This window comes from Helianthus annuus, chromosome 17 (assembly GCF_002127325.2).
Source record: "Helianthus annuus cultivar XRQ/B chromosome 17, HanXRQr2.0-SUNRISE, whole genome shotgun sequence".
NCBI classification, from domain to species: Eukaryota; Viridiplantae; Streptophyta; class Magnoliopsida; order Asterales; family Asteraceae; genus Helianthus; species Helianthus annuus.
The window spans coordinates 16,239,996-16,260,715 of record NC_035449.2 but is presented as its reverse complement, the minus strand read 5'-3'; the positions used below and the strand labels follow the sequence as shown (position 1 = coordinate 16,260,715).

Genomic DNA, 20,720 nt, shown 5'->3' with positions numbered 1-20,720 from the left:
GTTACAGGGGAAACTCTGGCGAAATTTTTCTAAAATCTAACACTTAGAATTATTTACAAGTGTTAGACTATTTTTGATATATTTTCAAATATATTTCGCCAAGACTTTATTTATTAAATAATCGGAGGTGGGATTTTTCACAAAACTAAACGTGGTAAATATTTATTCGATAAATATATTTTTCACCACACTGTTTATGATTATTTTGTGAAAATATATAAATATTATTTTTAGAGTAAAAATAATATTTACAAACGTTGTCGAACCCAAAATGATACCAACGCCTACACGACAAACATATAAGTTACAACGGTAATTATTATTACCACTAAATCGCCAAAACGTAACTTACGCTTTATCCGGAAATATTCATAAACGCGTATGTTGTCAACGTATTATTTTGGAAAGTATTATTCGAAGAGAAAATATATTATTTTTGAGAAAAATAATTATATTTTGGAATGAGAAATAAAATATATTAAGTGAGACTTAATATTATGAACGCACATGTATTAATTCCCCCATCCTTGGGAAGGAAATTAACTACAAACTTATGTACAAGGAACAGTTGTCTAACTGTTTCCCGAAGATTAAACTATAAAGCTAAAGCACGGCCATCCGTCTAATAGAATTAGCACATGTAGGTCTTTGCACAGCTTTCGGACATTTGGAGTGCTTGATTTAGCTACGCACTGACTGTGAGTTCATGTCCCCCTTTTCTCTTAACTGTTTTCAGTTTTATAAACTGCGGGGGTGAAATACATGTTACAATGATTATGAATATGTTTATACATGGTATGGTTAGCGTAAGGAGGTTTGTTACTTAGATCATGTGAGTGGGTAGGCGGAAACTTGAGGCCATTAATCCTCATAGTAGGACCGAGGGACAGGAGCGGTAGATCTATCTGGGTGTAGCGAGCCCAGCCCCAGGTCCAGCTGAACGGACCTCGGGGTGACTTAGTGCCCGACGCATAAATCCGCTAGGTTTGAGTCATCCCTACTTGCACTTCACACATATCAATGGCCTTGCAAACCATTGGTGATCTCTTTCTCCTTATTTGCTACATACCAGGTTTTGATAAAGATAAAGGTTTGTTTACTCACTATCGCATGAACTCGCTCAACATTATTGTTGATTTTTCAACTTGCATGTATTTCAGGAAATTAACGATCTGGCGCGGTATGGCTTGTTTTCCGCTGCATTAGGCCCGAGGTCATCCAGGGTTCGAGGCTTGTGACTCTTTCCTGGACAAGTCACAGTCCTTGAATCATGTTTATGTTAAGTTTGCATTTGTAATGTTAAGACAAGGTTATGATTGTTGGGTGTTAACCCGTTAAGACAATGTTTAATATTTTTATCAATGGATGATCTTGCATATTTTTAATTCATATAGCTTGTTATGATTAAGCTATGGTATTAAGAAGTCACACCAAATTAACCACGCTTCCGCAAAGCCAGGGTGTGACAGTTTTCTTCACGATGTCCTGTGGTCTTGCAAAAATTGCAAATTCTATTGCATTTTCCAAAATGGTTCTTTTTGCAAATTTTGCAGAATGGCACAGTTGAAGATTGCCCTGTTCCTTTCCTTTTGAAATTACTACTGTTACCCATCCTGAATCCTTGGGTAATTTTCTGAGCACGTTCCTTCTTCCTATCTTCATCCCTTGTGCGTATCAGTTCATTAGTTAGGGTGTTAGCTAATTCTACTGCATCGTCAATAGTGCGAGGTCTCGCAGCCTTAACGATATTTCGAATTTCGCTGATTAATCCCCAAATAAAGCGAGAAATGAGTACCGGTTCTGGCGAAGCCAGGTTAGGTACCACTCTAGCATATTCGAAGAATGTCGAAGTATAACCACGACAATCCACACCTAACATCTGATGAGTTAGGAACTTATTTGCCATTTGTTCCTTTTCATACTCAGGACAGAATTTTCTTTCTACCAGATTCTTGAATTCTTCCCAAGTCATAGCATAAGCCCTATTTCTTCCTTTAGCTTGTAACACAGTGTTCCACCATTCGAGTGCTCCTTCTTTAAACAGATTTGATGCGTACATGACCTGATCATCTTTGGCACACTTACTTATTGCAATTACTGCTTCGGTTTTCTCGAACCAACGCAGCGATGCAGTTGCCCCTTCGTTGCCTGCAAATTCAGTGGGTTTACAAGCAAGAAATTCCTTGAAAGTGCAACCAGGTGCTGCAGCCTTTTGTTTCTTAGGGAGCGGCGTGTGCTGGGATTCATTATCATGATTAGCATGATTATTACCCCCGTTTATACTATTACTGAAGTTATCCTCAATAGTATGTTTACTAGGAATAATATGTTGGGGTTCGACTGGATTTTTCACAGCAGCAACAAATGCTGGAATAGCATTAGCTATCCCTTGAGCAACAATATTTTCAATATCTTGTCTAGTCATATATTGATCCCCTGGATGTTGCTCTGACTGATTAGCTTCATTTATCGGTTCATTACCACTATTAGCCATCTGATAATATATATTAATTAGTATCTTGATAAATAGCAATTTATACACAAACAATCAGAAAATTTATAATGCATGTAAAGTCAAAACTATCGATTTCTCGATTCTATTTCATATCCGTTATAGTATGCATCACTACACACAGATATTTTACAAAGTTTTATTCGAAGTTATGTTACAGACTGATTTTACTATTTACTATACTATTATACAACTATAGTTTTACCATCCTCCTATCCCTCACCATTTGTTGTTCTAAAAACGCATTTCCCTTTCATCATACTTCCAAGCAATCTGTCCCCCTATCTCCCTGATTCTATTCCCTGCATCCATCAACTCTTCACCGAAATGGCGAAGTTCAGCCATATTCTCAGTGCTCATTGGTAGATTAGGTAGGGGTTCTGGATCGAATTGTGGAAGGAAGGAATAAGGGTCGTTGACAATATTTTGAAATTGCCAATCATTCGTCCACCATTCTTCCATTTCTACAGGTTGAGCGTGGACTATTGGTTCTGGGATTGCTGGTGCAAAATTCATTGGGAGTGGATTTTCACTAGGATAGGTAAAAACATTCGTATTGACAGGCTGAATAGTTTCACAGTTTGCCAATAGAAAATCTATTTCATCCTGAAAAGTTATTTCCTGATTCTGGTTTTGATTGGAGCTCTCTCCGATTTCTATCTGAGTTGGTCTAGAACCTTGCCCTACTTCCATTTCTATTTCTTTAGAATATTCCTCAAACTGTATTCCCATTTGCCTAGTCTCCTCCTCGACTTCAATTTCCATTTCCGGCTGTTTACCAGTGTCTTTTGCTATTTCTAAAGGATTGTTTATTTTAGGAAGTTTCGGAACTGGCTTTTTCCTACGGATATGATGTCCCCACACGTAATTCTTCTTTTTCTTTCGTTTTGGCTTTGTCAAAGGTGGAGCATGGAATTCTACAGGTTGGTCTACATCAGCAAAGTATCCAGTAAACTCTTGGGAAACTTCTATATTCACCGGGTAAAGATTGAGGTTCTGAAAAGCTTCAGATATCTCGCTCATGCTGTGTAGCATATATGCAAAATGCACAGAAATACTAAGTTAAAACTTTGGAACAAAGTTTAACAAATAAACATCGAAGTTTTATTGCACACTATTTGTACAAAATGACAGAAAAGAACACACTCAGATTTATTTATTTATTTACTGAGAAGTGTTATTACTAGACTTAGGGTATTTAAAGATTGGCATGTTCGGCTACAGTAGCTAGCGTATACAAATTTGCCCATTTCTCATCTAGCTTATCTTCCCAAGGTGATTTATTGATTAATTCCTGGGTTTCCTTTTTAATCCTCTTTTCTCAGATTTGCTCTTTACTTTTCTTAATAATCATACTCCTTTTTCTAGGAGAAAGCGGTTTCTCATATTGTGCTTTTCGCACAAATATTCCTTCTTCAGGAATTGTAGGGAGCTTTGAAAATTTAGTTTTGGATGAACTTCCCTCTTCGTAGACTGACCTATCTAATTTAAGATAGATATCTTGCAACTTTTGCTTACCCATACTGTAACTAACAAATAGTCAGTTTAATAAAACACATAATCACGTAATAGTAATCAGGAAAAATTAAGTATCTGTTAAATACTTAATTAGCTTAACTCAGTGGCTCTGATACCACCTTATTTCTGTCACGGCCCCCGACCCGGTTTAACCCGTTTCAGGAGCCGCGGAACAGAAATCCCGTGATATTATTTAATTGAGTTTAGCAGCGGAATTTTAACGTCAGGATCGTTTTAAAGCTAAAAACTTTTCCCGATTATTTCATTTCACAATTCGGGACAAAACCCCGATAATTTACAATAATAAGATTTTTCTGATAATCTTTGTTTCAAAACATATTTCTTTATTTTATATTGAGCCACTATCGTAAGCTTGAAATGCTCCTCGGCACTTTTCCTGAATTACCGTAGATCACCTGAAACATGTTTGAAAAAGGTTTTGTCAGCGGGGAAATACTGAGTGAATCATTCATTTTACTGAAAATGACACATTTATTATTATTCACAGTGTTAAGATCTTTTACGCATGTTTCTGATATCAACCAACTACCCACAGTATTTGTCACTCGACCGGATCTGTGACAGTGGTCATATCACCATTGGCTGCCCCAATGAATGACGTAAATCAATTAAAATTAGGTTCGCCCACCTAAAATGATTTAAACTGTAGTAATGTGCACAATACCCCACATACTGGCTGTAATTTGGTGATTACATCAACTTAATCACTGTAATTATAATTCTGAAAATAATTTGGAGTATTGTAAAACAGTTGATAAAAAGAAGAATGACTCACATTGCAGATTTAATACGGACAGAATATGATTTAGCCTTGTTAACCTAATAGTAATAATAATGCACACAAAACTGGGTTAGTGATCAATACAGCAGTCACGATAACTCACGAAATCAAATTCTCACAATGAACGACAAAGTGCAATACTTAAACATTCATCGATTTAACGACGAACGACAAAGTATAACCCTAATGTGGGCGGCACTTAAACATTCTTTGGATATATTGATCTCGGAAAATGAATCGTAATAGCGATCGAGTAATTACCCTGATTTGCGGCAGCGATTCGAGTGCAGTGTGTGTGTTTAATTGTAGTATTACGACTCTAATTCGACGCACAGACAGCAATTTAACGTCGTTTTCAGTTCTCATTTCAAGTCCCAAGATCGGCTATTTATAGCCAGAAAATAGACTTGCTTACGGACCGTATGCTTCAACCCTTACGGTCCGTAAGGGAAGCACATATGCTTACGGTCCGTAAGGCATTTTCCTTTACGGTCCGTAAAGGGTGCAGTCTATTTACCTAGACTAGCTGAGTTCGGGACTAGCTTAGCTGACTCACTTAAAATTCGAATTTCATTTGTACAACGCAATTTTGTTGATAATTATCAACTAGGGTTTACCCCCCCCCCCCCCTGAGTTTTAGGGGCCCTGATCCTAATTCCGATTATTCCGAAAATTTTAGGGTTAGTGCGGAATTACTTGGGTGTCTCAATTAGGGTTTTCTTATTGACTAATTATTATCCTAATTATTAATTTTAATAAGAGTTGTTACATGTATTGTTAAGAGAAGACATATTTTCATAAAACAATCAAAGGGACGAATAAAATTATCTAAATAATTGTCTAAGTATTCATGAACAAGACATATTATAAATAAATGTTCATCTTGATTAATATTTCACAACTATTAATAGAAATATTCTTTTATAAATATATATATTTATCAAATGTTATTTACGCAAGCCAATATTTAAGTATGCTTGATATTAAAATAAACATTTATTATTTTACTTTTATAATTTAAAATACCCTATTATAAAATCTTATAATCAAACACACTTGATTTTAAAAATGATAATCATGAGTTCTACGATATTGGGTAAACCTATTTATAAAAAAAATATATCATTATTTTGTCAAAAATTTACCCCGGGTTTGATATTTTAAACCTATCTATATTTATTTATTATTCTACTTTATGATAACATAAAAGGAAAAGGTATTTAGTAAATCAAAATATCACCTATCTTTAATCAAACATTTTGATTAAAGTCATCTGAATACAATTATGTAAAAAAAAAAAAATACACTAACTTTATTATCTTTTCATGTATTCTTACAAATCACCCATCTCAGCACATTGATTTTTTCATATCATAATTCAATATTTGACAAAACATTTTCATGTTTTCATTTCATTTTGACCCAGTCAATCTTAAGTCTTCCTTAGGTACCAATCAAGGTAAGTTTTCTTCTGACAAAGAATTTTACTAATTCCAAAAAGTTCTTCACATTCATTCTAAAAATCTATAGATCATATATCTTTTGGCTTAAACATAATCACCTTGGAAACTATATCATTTCATCGGAATGTCTCATCTTTCGAAATATCTAGATTCGCTTCCTTGAAATCTCAAATTCGAAAACGATAAATTTATTCGGTCATCATTGAATTCTTTCAATCATTACAAACACTTTGTAGCGTCCGAATGGATTTGTAGCCTGTGCTAAATCCTATTCATACGCCATTCGTTTGATTTTTCATATTCTTGGTACAATTATGTACTCAGATTACGATACACTAAATTCTATTGTCCAGTACCATTTAAGTAAACGATATTGATTTTCGGATAATCATTAACAAATCATTTTCCATACTTCCATTCATAAATAGATATTTATCAATTCAGAATCTCCCCTAATCGATCAAAGTAAGTTTATTTCGGATATTGAATCCAATTGTTTCTATAAATCATTTTTATTTTCAAACCCCTCGAAATATCTTTTGATTCCATTCCACGATACATTGTTTCTCTTAATTAGACGAAGAAACAGAACCCAAGAAAATATCATAGTCCAAATCTCGAGGACGAGATTTTTATTAAGGTGGGGAGGATGTAACAAGTCTCACTAAAATTAATATTTAATATGATAATTATCCAATAAGGAAACCCTAATTGAGACACCCAAATGATTCTGCATAAACCCTAAAATTTCCAGAACAATCGGAATCAGGATCAGGGCCCCTAAAACTTAAAGGGGATAAACCCTAGCTAACGATTATCAATATAAAACGTTGTTTAATTCTTATTGGTCAAAATCATCAAGTCAGCAAGGCTAGTCCCGAACCTAGGCAGCCTATAAATAGAGTGCTTCCCTTACGGACCGTAAGGGATATGGCTTACGGTCCGTAAGCCTGCCAAATTTCATGTATAAATAGCAGACATTGGCACTTGCTTTCTGTGATTGAAACGATGTCAATTCTCACTATGTACGTCGAATTAGAGCAGTAGTAGTGCAATTAAACACACACGGTGCTGCTACGATGCCGGATATTAACTCGATCGTTGTTCAATTCTTTTCTTTCCGTCAGCTTTTATTTTTGTAAATAATAGCTCGGGATTTTACCCTCTAAATCCCTAAACTCTGCTCGTTATCAGGGTAATAACTCTAATCGCTGCTACGATTCAATCTCCGATCGATTATAACTATCCAACGATTGTCTGAGTGCTGCTCAAATTGAGTTATACCTTGTTATTCATCGTGATTTCGACTTGAATGTTTGAGTGTTGTCCGAACTCGGGCTATACTCTGTCATTCGTTTTGAATCCGCTGAATTGTTAAGTATTGCACTTGTAAATCGTTGTGAGGGTTTCTATCTCGTGATTATCGTTAAAGTTGAATTGATTTAATACACTAATACGGGTTCCCTTGTATCTAGAAATTAGAACTCGTAAGCAGGGAGATGCTAGAATACTTAAAAGCTAAGTAAACTTAATAAGTTAAATAAACTTAGCAGTTAAGTTAGCTGAGTAGATTAATTAATTTGTTAATTAAGTTTAGTATGATTAATTAATCAGTTAATCAATATTAATTAAGCTAACAAGATTAATTAAGCTAAGTAAGGTTTATTAAAAATAGATCTATATATAGGGTCGTATGAGAACGTTTAATATTAATAATTAAATATATTATATTTTTTTCCTTACTCCGTTTTTAATGAAACTTAGGTTAAAACGTAGATAAAAATATGCTCGTCCTAAAGACATATTCGTCGTTTTATAAAACGTCATATTTTAAAAGTTATAAGAGAAAAACGAGTGAAACAGCTGAATTAATATATATAAGCAAGCTAGCTAGCATGTCAAGCAGGTAGGTAGGCACGTCAAATCTATCCTATATCGATCAGAAGATTATTTGAGGTGCTTGCTTGCTTGCTATAAATAAGAAGCTTAGGATTCATTTTTCTTTGCTCATTTCTCTTCTTCTTCTCTCTATACATTGGTGTTCTAACCAATAATCACCGATACGATATTCTGTTCGGTCGATTCAGGAACCAACTAACGGATGCCAAAGTATTATACTTTGTGAATTTCGTTAAACGGAATCCAAAGTACTATACTTTGTGAGTTCGTTAAACGGAATCCAAAGTACTATACTTTGTGAGTTCGTTAAACGGATGCCAAAGTACTGTCTGAATAAGACTACACTTTGTGAAGTTCGTCAAGGTTCGAATCTCGTGACTATCGTTAAGGTTTGATTTAGGTTTTACACAAATACGTATTCCATTCTGTTTAACTACCGAAAATACTTCCCACTACACACTCACAATCAAACAAACTATTAAATCAGCAGAAGATCCAGAATAATAAAGTGCATGATTAATTATCGGAAGAAGTAGAATCAAGAAGTTTGTTAACTCAATCCTGCATGCTGATTTGTGAGTCATTCTCTTTTTATCAACTGTTTAACAAAACTCCAAATTATTTTCAAAGTTATAATTACAGTGATTAAGTTTATGTAATCACCAAGTTACAGCCGGTATGTGGGGTTTTGTATACATTACTTGATAATCGTCACCATTGGGGCAGCCATTGGGTGATATGACCATAATCACAGACACCATTGGACAGGTGGGCCAATGGGTCGAGTGGTAAAGTACTGTGGGTAGTTGGTTTGATATCAGAAACATTGTAATCTCTCTTAATACTGTAGATTATAACAAATGAGTCGTTTTAGTAAACTGAATGAACTCACTCAGTATTTCCCGCTGACAAAACCTTTTTAAAACGCGTTTCAGGTAATTACAGTAGATTGGAGTAAGAATTCGATCCAGCACTGAAGGACTTCAAGAAGTGGCTTATTTTATTAATTAAATCAACTTAAGAAATATTGTTTTTATTAAAAGCTACCTTTGTAAAACATGGAATTTATTCCATCTATTTAAATAAAATCCGGTGTTTCTAAACTCTGATATTTTTCCTAACTCACGGTCCTGATGAAATTTCCGCTGCAATGTTTTTCAAAATGATCACCGGTACCACTTGACTGCTCGCGGCTTCCGATTCCGGCCAGGATGGGGTCGGGGGTCGTGACATTATCACTTCTTTTGAATTGGACGTTCCTACTTTCTCCTGGCTTTTTCTAATAATCCAAATCTCTCTTCTCGGGAGAGAGTGGGTTTTCATAGGATGCTTTATGAATAAATATTCCTTCATTGGTATTCACTGAATATCTTGAGGAATTTGATTGGGACGAGGTTCTCTTCGTCTTTTGGGCACTATCTAGTTGATGGTAAATATCCGAAAGCTTTTGCTTACCCATTCTGTACATTAACAAGTAGTCAATTAACACGAAAAGACAATTTAAGAAACAAATAGTCACACAAACATGTACAGCCAAAACTGTCGACTTTGCGACTATTTGATTTTTATATATTTTTAATAGTATACGTCCGTACACACTGATTATCTTACAACGTTTTATTTTTAGACTATTTTACAAGATTGATATTTTACTATGATTATTATTATTATACACTACAACCACACCACCCCATGCAATCCCTGTTAACTGGTTTTTCAGAAACGACGTTCCCTCTCGTCGTATTTCCAGGAGATCTGCTCTCCTACCTCCCGAATCCTATTTCCGGCATCCACCAACTCCTCGCCTTAACGGCGGAGTTCAGCTAAGTTTTCGTTACTCATTGGTGGGTTCGGTGCAGGTTCCGGGTCGAATTGAGGGAGAAAAGTGTTAGGGCTATTCATAATGTTCTGAAATTGCCAGTCAGCAGTCCACCACTCTTCTAGTGTTCCTGGTAAAGGTCTAAGGTGCATAATAGGGTCTGGAATGGCAGGTTCTAAGTTAACAGGCAGTAGGGCTTCTGCTGGGTAGTTAAAGAGAGTTTCATCGGCAGGTCCGATGATATCAGCTAGTGACAGTTTACGGTCAATTTCCTCTTCCCAAGATAGTGGTTCCTGGTTTTGCCTAGAACTCTCCCCGGTTTTTATGCCTTTCCCTTTGTCTTTTGGGTCGTCCTTTTTCATGGTCTTTTGAGTTGCTGGCTTCTTCCTGCGTACACGCCTCCAACCTGCCCACCTATGTCTTTTTTTTTTCACTACTTTAGGTTTTTCCTGGGGTTGGGCTTTAAATATCATAGGTTCTTCCACATCTGCCAGGTATCCAGTAGTAATACTGGTGATATCCATATCTTTACTATGGATTGAAATATTCTGTAGGGCTTCTGATAGTCCGTTCATGCTGTTAGCACACACGAAGGCGCACATAGTCCTAAGTTAAAATTTTGTAAACTAAAATTTCACAAAATCACAGAATGGCAATCAAATAAATTAAGTATTTTTAAATACTTAATTGGCTTAAATCAGTGGCTCTGATACCACCTTTTTCTGTCACGGCCCCTGTGCCCGGTTTGACCCGGTCCAGGAGCCGCACGACAGAAAACCCGTGGTATTTATATTTACAGCGGAAGTCTTAGCAGGATCGTTTTAAATTTGAAAATGCCCGAGTATTGTTTATGTAATAATGCGGGATAATCCCCGTAATTTATAGTAGAGGAATCTCATAGGAATTCCCTTTTTATTTTACAAAACATGTTTATTTATTTAATTTGAGCCACTACTTCAAGCTTGGGAGTGCTCCGTAGCACTTGTACTTGATTCACAGTAGGTCACCTGAAACATGTTGTAAAAATATTTTGTCGGCGGGGAAATACTGAGTGAATCATTCATTTTAATTAAAATGACACGTTGTTATAATTTACAGTATTAAAGGAGATTACAATGTTTATATGTCAACCAACTACCCACAGTATTTGTCACTCGACTCGTTTCTGTGACTGTGGTCATACCACTATTGGGTCCTGTCACCCAATAGTGACGAATATCACTAATTTTAGGCTCGCCCACCTAAAGTGATAAAACAGCAGTAATGTGCACAATACCCCATATACCAGCTGTAATTGAAGACTACAAAAACTTAATCCCTGTAATTATAGCTTTGGAAAATAATTTGGAGTATTGTAAAACAGTTGATAAAAAGAGAATGACTTACTTTGCAGATTTAACGAGCAGTGTATAAGCCTACTGATTAGCCTTTGTTTAACCTAATTTAAATAACAATGCACACAAACTGGGTTAGTAACTAATACAACATTTACGACAATTCACGAGATTAAACCCTCACAACGATTGACAAAGTGCGATACTTAAACATCCAGCGGATTCACAACGAATGGCAGAGTATAGCCCGAGTCCGGGCAGCACTCAAACATCCTGTCGGAATCACAACGAATGACAAAGTATAAACCCAATTTGAGCAGCACTTAAACATTCGTTGGATAGTTTCAATCGATTGGACGTTGAATTGTCACGGCCCCCGACCCGGTTTCACCCGTTTCAGGAGCCGCGGGACAGGAATCCCGTGGTATTTAATTTAGGCGACAGCGGAAGTCTTTTTAAAACAGGATCTTTCAATAATTTAAACTGCTCGTTTCATAACTTAGGGATAAATTCCCGAAATTTACAATAATGTGATTTCTCAGGGAAATCTTTATTTTCAAAACATGTTTATTTATTTATTTACATTGAGCCACTTTTCTAAGCTGGGAGTGCTCCACGGCACTTTTCTTTGCTCATACCAGATGACCTGAAACATGTTTGAAAAAGGTTTTGTCAGCGGGGAAATACTGAGTGAATCATTCATTTTACTGAAAACGACACTTTTGTTATAATTTACAGTATTAAGGGGAATTACAATGTTTCTGATTTCAAACCAACTACCCACAGTACTTGTCACTCGACTACCCATTGGCTATCTCGTTGTCCAAATGGTGTCGGTGACTGTGGTCAGATCACCCCTTGGCTAACTCGTTGTCCAAGTGTGACGGGAAATAAGTAATGTATACAAAACCCCACATACCGGCTATAACTTGGTGATTACATAGACTTAATCACTGTAACTATAACTCTGAAAATAATTTGGAGTTTTGTAAAACAGTTGATAAAAAGAGAATGACTCACATTGCAGATTTACGAGCAGAGTATAAGCTTTACTGATTAGCCTTTTAACCTAATTTAAATAACAATGCACACACAAACGGGATTAGTAACTATTTCAGCAGTTACGTCAATTCACGAGATTAAACCCTCGCAACTATTATCAAGTGCGATACTTAACAATTCAATGGATTCACAACGAATGACAGAGCATAGTCCGAATTCGAACAACACTCAAACATTCAAGTTGAAATCACAATGAATAACAAAGTACAAGCTCAATTTGAGCAGCACTCGGACAATCGTTGGATAGTTATAATCGATCGGGCGTTGAATCGTAATAGCGATCGAGTTATTACCCTGATTGCGGCAGCACCTCGTGATCGTGTGTGTTTAATTGTAGTATAGCAGCTCTAACTCGACGTACAGACAGCAACTTTACGTCGTTTTTAATTCTCTGTTCAAGTCCCAATGTCTGCTATTTATAGTAATTTTTGGGTCTCCCTTACGGACCGTATGCCTGACCCCTTACGGTCCGTAAGCTAAGCAGTCTAATTCATAGGCTGCCTAGACTCGGGACTAGCCTTGGTGATTCAAAAAATCTAACCAATCAGAGCATAGCAACGTTTAACTTTAGATAATTATCAACTAGGGTTTGTCCCCCCTTGAGTTTTAGGGGCCCTGATCCTGATTCCGATTGTTCTGAAAATTTTAGGGTTAGTGCAGAATTACTTGGGTGTCCCAATTAGGGTTTTCTTATTGACTAATTATCGTCCTAATTATTGATTTTAGTGGCAGTTGTTACACGAATCGTAGCAGCAATCGAGTTATTACCCTGTTTTGCATCAGCACTTCGTGAATTGTGTGTGTTTCAAGACTGTTTCGACTATAACTCAGAGTACAAATTGAAATTGAACGTCGAACAAACGCACAGTACCAAGTCCCACTGCCCTCTATTTATACCCAGAAATTCGCCCCCCTCGCGCCACGCGAAAGATCTCCTTGTGCGCGTCGCGTGGCGCGAGAGACCCTAGTCTACCATAGCTTGGCTTCGTGTCTAGGTAGCTCAGCTGAGTTGGTTTCGCATGCAATTTCATTTCACACGTAAAACTGTTTAGATATTATCAACTAGGGTCATGGTTGCAAAAGTCGCTAGGCGCTCCCTAGTCGGTCGGGGAGTTGAGAGTACTCGGCCTAGGCGAAGAGTACACGGGGAGTACTCGGACATGCCAAATTATAAAGAAATTAGTTTTCGGAAATTAAATATATGTCAAATAACATAAATTTACTAATATTTATAACAAAATACGTGAAATTGATATTCATTCTTTAATATGATAGGCATAGAAATTATGTTTTATTTTATTTTAAGTCAAAGTCGGCCCGAGTTGACCTACTAGATACGGTTTTGGCCGATGTTCACCGCATTTGATCGATTCCAAGTAATTAGTCGGAGTTGAAGAAAGTCGCCTCGGCAACCTACCTTGTAGCGACTACTCGGGGAGTACTCGGCCTTGGAGACCTTGTTTTACAACCATGACTAGGGTTTACTCCCCTTGAGTTTTAGGGGCCCTGATCCTGATTCCGATTGTTCTGAAAATTTTAGGGTTTATGCAGATTTACTTGGGTTTCTCAATTAGGGTTTTCTATTGGACAAATAAAATAATAAATTAATAGTTTCGGGTGAGAGTTGTTACAAGTTTTGTCCTTAACGTTTCAAAATCCTGCACGTTATGTCCTTTAACCCTAACTCAGTCAGATTTTTTTGTTAAATATGGTCATGTGACTTGCACATGAGGGCATCTTTGTCATTTTACCTCCTTAGGGACTATTAAGTAAATAACTTGATATTCAAGGGACCAATTATGTAAGAATTAAAACATATTCTCTCTCCCCCTCCCCCCTCTCTCTTCACCCACTACCACCATCCACCTCCCACCACCAACACCTACCGCCGCAACTTCCCACCACTACCCTTCAGCCGTCGCCACAACCTCCCACCACCAACTTTCAGCCACCACATCCCATCTCCCACCACCACCAACACCCAACCACCACCGCCTCCATTGCTTAGAGCTGAATCACCATCACCACCAAAATTTTACATGCTCAGTTTGCACCCCCCCCCCCAATAACCATACACAACAAATGCAATTCAAACAAATCATACATTACTACCAGAGTATCGATTCAATTATAGAACAAGAACAAGAATAAATCTAAACCACTTTCACAAACAGATTCAAAACATCAAATCAAATCAAGTATCGAACAAGAACAAATCACCTGAAACCTTCATATATAATAACCATGCCCAAACATCTTTCGCATCGATTCAATCTTTCAAGCAGTTGTCCAGTTCTTCAATCGTGAAAAAATAGGGCAAACTATGCAATCGAACTCCGTGAAGATCTCGGCGCTCGATCTGGTGACTGCGTTGCTAAACGGCAAGGGTTTTGACACATCGAACGCATCGGAATCCGGTGAATCGACGGCGCCGATAACGATAGCGATGATTATGAAGAATCGTGAGTTGTTGATGATACTGACAACGTCGGTTGCGATTTTGATTGGATGTGTTGTTGTTCTAGTACGGCGGAGATCGTCGACGAAGAAGTTTATGGGGCTGCCGGTGGTTGTGCCGGAGAGATTGCAGGAGGAGGAGAGGTGGTGCTCTGAAGGTTAGACTTTAGAGAGAGTGTAGGCTGGTGAGAGAGTGAGAGAGAGAGAGTAAATGTTTTTTAATTATATATTTTTTCATTATATTACATAATAGTCCCTAGACATTAAGCATTTACACAATAGTCCATTTAATAGTGAAAAGACAAATATGCCCTCTTATGCAAGGCACATGACCTATTTAACTAAAAAATCTAACTAGGTTTGGTCTAAAAGTTAAAACGTGTAAGATTTTGAAACGTTAAGGACAAAACTCGTCAAATTTAAAGGCAAAGGACACCGCCTGTAATTTGATACAAACATAAAGGACAAAACTTGTAATTTACTCAAAAAAGTAGAGACGCATGTCATTTTTCAAGTACAAACGCATGCCATCCCATTGTGTCTGGCCCACTTGCAACATTTGAAAATGACACACGTTCATTTTCTATTGGGTGCTTCAATAAGGACGCATCAGGTGCTTGAGAGGTCTGTTGAAAGACGTATGAGATGACCATTTTTTAAAGTCATGGTAGATGATTGTTTTCGTAATTTTTCAAAAGAAAAAGTTGTTCTAAAAAAAAAAAAAAAAAAAAAAGATAGTCAGCTACAATGTTCTGTCGTGCCACCGGGTACCCAAATCATCCCCAATCTTTCATACCTAAACCCTAACGATATCGATCTCGATTCCACTTACCGTTACCCACTTTACATCATTCTTCCACAATCCCAATCCATCAGGTACACCCACTTCCTATATTCATCAACCAATCAATTCCCCTAACTCAATCCCCCACCACCAAATGGCCGGAGAAGAAGAACAAGATTCCACCGCCGTATTAAGCGACGTAGAAGAAGAAGACAACATTCCTCCACCAACCGTCATCAACACAACATCATCATCATCATCAACAGACGACATCTCGGTTGAACGCTTCCAACAATTAGTCACAGACCTTGACCGTGAACGAAAAGCACGCGAGGCTGCAGAAAAATCAAAATCCGAATTACAAGTCTCATTCAACCGGCTGAAAGTTCTCGCACACGAAGCCATCAAAAAGCGCGACGAGGTTTCGCGCGCCAAAGACGACTTATCTGCACAAATTGTTGAAGTAGTAAAGGAGAAAGATCACATGGTAAAACAGAGAGATGATGTTGTTAAGCAGTTAGAGGAGGTTATGAAAGTTAAGGATTCGAGTAAATCGGAGATTGAAACCGCTGCACAGATGTTAGTTACCGGGATAGATAAAGTATCCGGGAAAGTTAGTAGTTATAAGAATTTTGTTGGTGTTGGTTTGCCTCGGTCTCAGAAGTATACCGGATTGCCTGCGGTTGCGTATGGAGTTATTAAACGGGCGAATGAGATCGTGGAGGAGCTTTTGAAACAGATTGAGTCGGTAACGAAGTTGGCGAATGAGGCGCGTGAGCAAGTTGACCAGAGGAATTACGAGATTGCTATTGAAGTGTCGCAGCTTGAATCGACGATTAGTGAGCTTAGAGAGGATGTGTTAAAGAAGGATTCGGTGATTGAGCGTTTGGAGAAGTGTGTAGCGGAGAAGGATGAACGGATAATGAAAATGGAAACGGATGTGCGGGATTTGGTTGGTGATTATGATGTGAAGTTGAAGGATTTGGAGTTGCGGATTGATTCGCAACGGCCGTTGTTAGTTGACCAGTTGAATTATGTTTCGAAACTGCATGAACAGCTTTGTAGTGTTGTTAAGATACTGGACGATGACGAGAAAAGCCAGTCGGTTGTATCGGATTCGATGTTTCTGCCGCAAGAAACCGATGTTGGGGAGAATATTAGGGCGTGTTTAGCAGGGTTAGAGTCCGTAAGTGAGTTGAGCTCGATTGTTTACCAAAAAGCGAAAGATTTGGTTTTAGAGAGAAATCAAGAAGTGAAAAGGTTGGATGATAACGTTGCGCAGTTGATGAAGGAGAAAGAACATATTGGATCGTTACTTAGAAGTGCTTTATCGAGAAGAATGTCGGCTGATTTGTCGTCTAAAACTAATGAGCTTTTTAGAGTTGCGGAAAACGGGTTGAAAGAAGCAGGGATTGATTATAAGTTTAGCAATCATACCGACAACAAAACCGCTTCAACTTCAGATTCTGATAACAAAGACGATGAAATTTACACGTTGGTGCGTGTTCTAACTTCTAAAACCAACTGTAAATGTTTTTTTCTTGGCTAATAAGACTTTGATATGGTTTGTGCAGGCGGGCGCTCTTGAAAACATTATAAAGCAATCTCAGATTGAGATAATTGAGCTGAAGCATACTGTTGATGCACTGAGGTATAATTGTTTTCTCTTATATGAATCTATATATGTATCTTTTGGGGGGGGGGGGGGTTATCATAAGTTGATGGTCTTCATGAGGTAAAGATATTTGCTAACGACCAACTGTGGTGTGTTTTGGATAATATTTGTAATTTAAGGGAAGAGATAAGGTTACTTAAGGAAAATGCCGAAGCTCAAGCAAAGGAGCTTATGCAAAGAAGAGAACAGGTAGAGAAACTTAAAGAAAAGGAGAGAGTGGCCAATGAAAATGTAAGTTACATATTTATCATCATACATTTTGTACCTGTTTTGCTGTATTTTTGTGTTAAAAAATGCAACATTCGGCCCTTCATAACAACTAGAGCTGCAAACGAACCAAATGTTCAGCAAACAGTTCGTGAACCGTTCGGCGGGAAGTCGTTTGTGTATTAGTGTTCGTTTGTTTGTAAAAACAAACGAACACGAACAAAAAAATTCGTTCATTTAGTTACATGGACAAAGGCTATGTTCGCGAACGTTCGGTAACGTGTTCGTTTATGTTCGATAATTCATTATGTGTTTAGGTTTTATATCTTATTTAAATACTTCGAATTCCGACAAATAAAATATTAATAAGTATCAGTGTATTATATATTTTGTCGTTCATGGACGCTTGTTTGTGTTCGTTTGTTTCCATCTGTGTTCATGAACATTAGTTTCTGTTCATCAAAGTTCGTTGCCTAAATTTAACTGACACAAACAAACACGAACACGTTCATTTCCTTAACAAACGAACACGAACATAAAATCTCGTTCGGTAAGTGTTCAAGAACAATTCGTGAACACACATATTTCTTAACAAATGAACACAAACAAGGTTTTGTTTGTGTTCGTCCGGTTCGTTTGCAGCCCTGATAACAACCAATATTGTATGTTGAATTGTGTATGGTGTAGGTTGAAGGGCTGATGATGGACATTGCTGCAGCTGAAGAAGAGATTACAAGATGGAAAGCAGCAGCCCAGCAAGAAGCCGAAGCGGGCCGGGCAATAGAACACGAGTACGAGGCCCAGGTAGGCCGGCCGCTTAGATAATTATCCGACATTCAAACTCGTTTCATTTTTTAACACGTCTTATGTTACTATTCCGGCAGCTATATACTCTGCGACAAGAACTGGAAGAAGCAAAACAAGCTGTGATCGAGTCAGAAAAAAAGCTAAAATTCAAGGAGGAAACAGCAGCAGCTGCGATGGCAGCTAGAGATGCAGCTGAGAAATCATTACGACTAGCAGACTCTAGGGCTACTCGGTTGAGGGAACGTGTGGAAGAGTTGACTAGTCAACTTGAAAAACTGGATACACGTGAAAGTCAAAGCGGTCAAAGTAGGGCTAGGTATGTATGCTGGCCCTGGCAATGGCTCGGATTAAATTATGTTGGGTCGTCCAACACACACGCGCACACGAACACGCCTAATTTACAACCACATATTTCAAATGAAATGGAGCTTTCCGAACCTCTTATCTGATAGCATTCTTCTCGTTCGTTACTTTTTCCTTTCCCTGTGTGCAGTTACTCGTTAATTTATTACGAACTATTCTTTTTTGTAGCAAAATTAGTTTAATGTATATCAGCGGTTTTTGTTTTACCTTCTTTGCAACCTTTTTGGTTTCCCTTTACCCATTTGAATCATAGCATAACACGATTTGACCCACTTAAACTATGATTGGTAACCCGGTTATAAGCGGATGATGAAAAAGTTATAGTGGTTCAGTAGCCAACACATTCATCGTCCTTTAAGCCGATGATGCGATAACACATGTGCTATGTTTTTCACTTTCTTTTAACAAAGTTATGCTTTTATGTATCTTTCTTCCTTCATTGGATCACATTCGCATTTCACCATGAAATTTTCATGGTTTTTCACACACTTTCTATGGTAGTTCTAGTTTTTGTGAATATGCTACCGGTTGTTCACGATGGTACTCACTCGATGATCTCTCTGTGGTGCTCCCCATGAGCTAAGTAGTTAATGTGGTAAAATATCGGATATCGGTCAAGGACCGATATTTGAGATATCGGTTATCGCGGTGGGATATCGGTAATTTTTATATCATGCTAAATTTATATATATAGCAATTTAACACTAACAATTGCAACAAGTAAGAACTGACTAAGACTTAAACACTAACATTTAATAGTAACAACTAACAATTAAGACTTAAAACGCTAATAGCAGCAATAAGAAGAAAAATTAACGGTAGAAATAAGAAGAATGGTACTGATATCGGGAAAATCGGTGATTTATCGATCAAATATCGGTCCTATATCGGTCAAATATCGGACAATATCGCTAATATTATCGGTACTGATATTCTAACCAATATTTTGTACCGCTATCTTGGCAGGGGAACGATAACTGATATACTGGTTGATATATCGGGATATTAACTACATAGCCCATGAGATCTCCCGGTGGTTTATGTCGGTTCACGGTAGTTAGTTACGTAATCTATTAAGATGAGATTTTTACTACAAGTTTGGAGAAAATGTCGAACGATGGATGTTTTTTTATCGAATTTAATACTTCATTTCGTATTTGGGCACTTGAAACTTATTTCCATGGGATTTATACTAATGGTAACTAGAAGTGCACAAACCGGGTTTTTTCAATACTCGGTTCTGGTTATAAATTAGGCTCCGGGTATGGTCGGGTATCACCTATACCGGGCATTGAAAGAATAGGTTCCGGTTCCGTTCCTAGCATAAAACCATGCCTGGTATACTTGGTTCCAGGTCGGGTATGGAACCAGTTCTTCAAAAACCGGGTACAATAACCGTGTTATAAAAAACCGGGTATGGTACAATATCCAGGTATACCATTGGTAACATACCTACTGCAACATATGGAGTTTAAAACATTGGTGGCATTTGTTAGGGGAGTTCATGTATTTGTTGACTATATTTTTTTTCTCTAATGGCTTAAATTACATTAAATCCGCATTTGATGGGACTCAAACCCTTGATCTCAAAGGAGCAACACCTTAATTCCAATGGCTTTGCCAATTCGACCCAACCCCCGCCCTTGACAAGATTTATTTGGTTTTTAAGTTTATGTTCTATTGTTATTATATTCTTTTATATAGTGTAATTTAGTTTTATTTTTTTATATTGTTTTACTTTTATTTCATAGTTATGGATGTTCGACCCTGACGACGGGGGTAGCCCAAGGATAAACAAAATGATTAATATGCAAAGAGCTTAAAAGGTTGAAAGGTTCATCGGATGAAAAGCTGTAAAAAGAGGAAATCGAGAAACAGTAATCAGTCATGTCTAAAGACTCGTCCCACCAACTCATGCTCACCAACTCACAAAGTCAGAGCAGGTCTGCACAGGCACACTCTATTAACCAGGGGTCCAAAGCCTTCAACCCCAAAAGGGGAAACCCTCCATTGCAAAC

General features: G+C 37.5%; 1 protein-coding gene across 1 annotated transcript; it reads left to right on the top strand.

Moving 5' to 3' along the window:
• The first annotated feature begins 15,595 nt into the window (after positions 1-15,595).
• On the top strand, positions 15,596-18,911 carry LOC110920606 (paramyosin). Its single transcript, XM_022164782.2, has 5 exons — positions 15,596-17,148; positions 17,225-17,301; positions 17,445-17,556; positions 18,220-18,336; positions 18,417-18,911. The coding sequence occupies exons 1-5, from the start codon at positions 15,805-15,807 to the stop codon at positions 18,786-18,788; spliced, it is 2,022 nt and encodes a 673-aa protein (XP_022020474.1). The 5' UTR covers positions 15,596-15,804; the 3' UTR covers positions 18,789-18,911.
• The last annotated feature ends 1,809 nt before the right edge of the window (positions 18,912-20,720 follow it).